The 4,814-nt window shown below is 40.3% G+C and overlaps 1 protein-coding gene across 1 annotated transcript in view; it reads left to right on the top strand.

Moving 5' to 3' along the window:
• LOC119839226 (zinc finger protein ZPR1) overlaps positions 1–4,814 on the top strand; it is a 13,362-nt gene that overhangs the window by 4,699 nt on the left and 3,849 nt on the right. Inside the window, exons 5-7 of the mRNA XM_038365445.1 lie at positions 712–735; positions 2,177–2,336; positions 3,226–3,296. Coding sequence (XP_038221373.1) covers positions 712–735; positions 2,177–2,336; positions 3,226–3,296 — 255 coding nt within the window. The remainder of the gene's footprint in view (positions 1–711; positions 736–2,176; positions 2,337–3,225; positions 3,297–4,814) is intronic.

The following is a 4,814-nucleotide window of genomic DNA, read 5'->3' as shown; positions in this document are numbered from 1 at the left end:
GCGCCTAATTCTCTAGTGCTGCGCGCGCGGCGGACCGATCATAGTTCGGTGACTCATCGTAACGTTACCTTTTTCATACGTGCCTCCGAGCCGCAACCTAATTTAAGACGTTGTCACGTCAATACTAAAATTTTCTTCCAAAAACTACCATCGTAGCAAGTTAATGTGTCAAAACTTTTGACATTATAACGAATTTTTAAAACGAGAAACTATTATTTTATATGCACCTTCGTTTTAGACCATTCTACCAAAATAAGCAAGTAAATGCTAAAATTGCCTCTAATATTAGAAAGGCAAATAGTAATAAAAAACACATTTATACTGTGTAAAGAAGGAAATTCCATTTTTCTATTAAACAATACTCACAAAGTAAATCAATATGTTAATACTTATGTTACAATACGTAGTAAGGAAAGAATTCCCACCAAAAAAAATTACCATTTTCTACCAAAAAAAAAAAAATTCCATTAAAAAAAAGATATATGCTTATCTAGAGAGATATTAACGAGTACCATACTATTATACATATTTGTATGTGGTAGTCGAGCACGCTTCGGCACGAATTGTGTCAGCACCGGCGTGAAATAGTAACATGCTACTGTGTTTCGTTCGGTGAGTGGGGGAGCCGGAGGCCCATATCCTTTTCCTCAACACACACAACACACGTATATGATAAATGATAATTAATGTTAATTTATTTTTTGCAAGCAGACAAGGAGCGCCATGTATTTGCCCGTAAGATGTATATTCTATTATTTACACCAATTTTTAATATTTTAATCGACCTCCCCCACCTTTTTTTTTTGTTTGCGTGTATGTTTGCTATTTTATCTCTTGTTATTTGAAAATGTCTGACTCGTTCGACGTCTAATTCGTTGGACGTTTCAGAATAGTTTGAAAACGGACACACTGACTTTAAAACAAACTTAGATGTCCGTCCCCCTGTCCCCCCGCCTCTCTGTTCAGGCCCTGCCTTCCGAACCGGTGGTAAATGTTATAACTGTGTAATATGACGATACAAAAGTGCTTCTATAAGAAGTCTAGTTGAATGAATAAATGTTTGAGTTTGAGTTTGAGTTTGAAATATCCAAAAGTCCTTTGTTCGCCCTCAGCTACTTTGTCAAAGAAAGCATGATGTAATTTTTTATTCCCAGTAGTTGTAGTTCGTTTTCATTTTCCTGTTTGAAACGCCTCGTGTCGTGAGAAATTTTGAAAGAATAGAATAAATTCGATCACTCACTCAGCGGGATTCGAACCCGCGTCATTTTGCCGAACCGTAGCAACGCCTAGCCTCTCGGCCGCCCGTGATCCTGCCACAGTAATCGAATTTCTTCTACTCTTTCGGTTTCATGTGCCTAAGGGGCACCCCGCGACATCTATTGAGATGATTAAGAACCATCACAACCATTACGAAACATTATTTCAATGATTACAATATTGTATCGATGGAACGCGTTCTGCGCCTCTGTCACTATAGACGAAATTTTGAAAGAATAAAAAGAAAAAAAAAGGTGTGTGTGCGATTTACACACGATAGAAGTGAAACTTCAGTAAATCGACAAAAGAATGAGATGAATATATATAAAATATAAAATAGTGTGTATATTTCTGTCTCACTCTTTGCCGGCTTCATTCTACACATAGTATTTTTTTGTGTTTGATTATACACGAGTATTATACATTTAGAGATCATAGAGACTCACTCACTCACACTCAGTCTCCCCGTGACCACGCTCGCTGTAAAGTGTTCGAAAAGTCGGATTAATAATATAACGAATAAATAGCGTTTAAAATCCGTTAAAAAGTTTTTAAATTTCTTAATTCATTCTACACATTCATGTATTTGTGTCTCTCACCTGTTCTGTCGGTTTTTCCGTTGCATCAGCTTCCAAATCGCAACGATTCCAAAGAAGTTTCACTTCAAAACACAAACCTGTCGTTTTGCCGTTGCATCAGGTTTCAAATCACAACGATTCTAAAGAAGTTTCACTTCAAAACACTTAAACCTGTCGTTTTGCCGTTGCATCAGGTTAAAAATCACAACGATTCTAAAGAAGTTTCACTTCAAAACACTGAAACCTGTCGTTTTGCCGTTGCATCAGGTTTCAAATCGCAACGATTCTAAATAGGTTTCACTTCAAAAAAAATCAATCGAATCGCTTTTGACGCGGCGCAGTTGTCGCCCGAGGGCGCCGCCAGCAGCCTCCCCGGGTCCATAACGCCGGCGGACCCGCGGCAGGGCTGCTACGAGCGCCTCGCCGCGGACGAGGTGCTCCGCTTCGCGACCAACTGCCCGGACTGCGACGCGCCCGCAGACACCAACATGAAGCTCACCAGTGAGTTGCGCGCTGGCCACTAGCTGCTTTTTATTGTGGGAGTCGAGCACGCTTCGGCACGAATTGGGCCAGCTCGCACCGGGGAAGTACCACACGCCCACAGAACACCGGCGTGAAATAGTGGCATGCCACTGTGTTTCGTACGGTGAGTGGGGGAGCCGGAGGCCTATTTCCTTTTCCTCACCCGTCCCAGTCCATTCCTTCTTTCCAGTCGTTAATCCTTTCCTTTTCCCTTACCCAGTAAAAGCGGGCAGCGCATTCGCAGAGGCACTACCTTTGCGAATGTTCATGGGCGGTGGTTATCGTTTTCCATCAGGCGAGCCACCAGCTCAGTTGCCCGCTATGACATAAAAAAGAAGCTGTGCGCCCCGGCTTCGTCCGGAGTACATGTATAGCCTTCCTCAATAAATGGCCTATCGACCACTGAAAGGATTTTCCAAATATGCTATATATATGGCGTACTAGCTGCGCCCCGCGGTTTCACCCGCGTAAGTCCGTATCCCGCAGGAATATCGGGATAAAAAGTTGCCTATATGTTATTCCACTTGTCCAGCTGTCTACGTATCGAATTTCTTTGCAATCGGTTCAGTAGTTTTTGCGTGTAAGAGCAACAAACACACACACACACATATCCTTACACACTTTCACATTTATAATATTAGTAGGATAGGAAGTCACTCAGCGAAGTTGCAGCTTTCTAATGGTGAAAGTGTTTTTTAAATCGCTCCAGCAGTTTCGGAGCCTAATCATTTCAAACAAACAAACATAAAAAAAATGAAACACACACATTCACAATCTTAGTATAGAGTAGACGCTCGTCTGTTTTAAATTATGTAAAATAGGTTTCTTAAGTTCTCCTAAACGATTATAAAACGATTTTTTTTTCCAGAAATACCCCACTTCAAAGAAGTTGTAATCATGGCGACCGTATGCGAAGCCTGCGGGCACAGGACCAATGAGGTGAGCGGCTTGTGTGTTGCCATCGAATATAATATGGTCCTACAGGGACAGTTGGCAACCCTACAACCGACGTAGGGTTGCCAACTGTACAGAAAGTGTATTGAATTTTTCTTATATATTAGACGCTCGTCCCGGCTCCGCCCGGATATCAAGATTCCTATTTATCCCAAGAGAGCATTTAATCGGGATAAAAAGTATCCTATCACCCAAGTCAGCTCATACCCTGTCTGTATACCGAATTTCATCAAAATCCGTTCAGTAGTTACAACGTGTTTGACGGACAAACATGCAAACAAACAAACTTTTACCATAACATAATATTAGTGTGACAGATATGTGTAGTGTGGTTATATTATTTTTGGATGAAAATTTCGTTCTGTCTATTTAAAACAAGCTGCGCCTCGCGGTTTCACCCGCGTAAGTCCGCAACCCGTAGGAATATCGGGATAAAAAGTTGCCTATATATTATTCCAGTTGTCCAGCTCGTACCAAATTTCATTGCAATCGGTTCATTAGTTTTTGCGTGAAAGAGCAACAAACGCACACACACATCCTTAAAAACTTTCGCATTTATAATATATTAGTAAATTCAACTGTATACAGGGTGGGGACGATTGGACGAATTGGTTCAACGAGGTATTTATGTATACACCAATAGACGTAGCGAGCCGCCATCTTGTATTTGTATTTGCATTATGTTCGCCCGTCCAAATGTTCACATAAATAATTGTTACTACTGTATCAAGTTCGGTGCTATATCAAAAGATCTTCCATACGTACAAATACACACACACACACACGCGCGCGCGCACACGCACACACATACGCGCGCACACACACACGCACACACACACACACACACACACACACACACACACACACACACACACACACACACACACACACACACACACACACACACACACACACACACACACACGCGCGCGCGCCCGCACCCACGCACAGATAGACATAATTCATAAAATGAAATAATTCGTAAAATGATGAAGGAAACAAACCAGTGTATATGAAACCGTAAGATTGTAAACATCGTTATATTACAATCTATCTAGTAAGATTGTAAACTATCGATAGATTGTGAACCGTATCATTATGATTGCAATTTGACTCATTATTCTTCGCTATATTGTAATCTACCGAAGTGAAACCGTTAAATTACAATCTGTCCCGCGTCAAATTGTCAACTATCTGCAAGTTCTTCCTGATTGGTCGGTCTCATTGTTATTTAATGAGATAACTTAAGTTCACAAGCATCAAAATATTAAAACACGAACGATTCATGTAATTTAGGTTATGTTGCGAAACAAATACTAATTCGTTTATTTGTCATCATTGTATATATGTAAGTTATTCGAAAGATATAAGTTATTTTCAAGACAAAATCATTTTATAATCACGAAAACATAGTTGTTTATATCATCCATCGATAGATTACAATCAAGCGAAAAATGATGCGTTAAATTGCAATCATAATGATACGGTTCACAATCTATCGAT

Source organism: Zerene cesonia, unplaced genomic scaffold (assembly GCF_012273895.1).
Source record: "Zerene cesonia ecotype Mississippi unplaced genomic scaffold, Zerene_cesonia_1.1 Zces_u010, whole genome shotgun sequence".
NCBI lineage: Eukaryota > Metazoa > Arthropoda > Insecta > Lepidoptera > Pieridae > Zerene > Zerene cesonia.
Note: the sequence above shows the minus strand (reverse complement) of the source record. Positions and strands in the feature narration are given on the sequence as shown.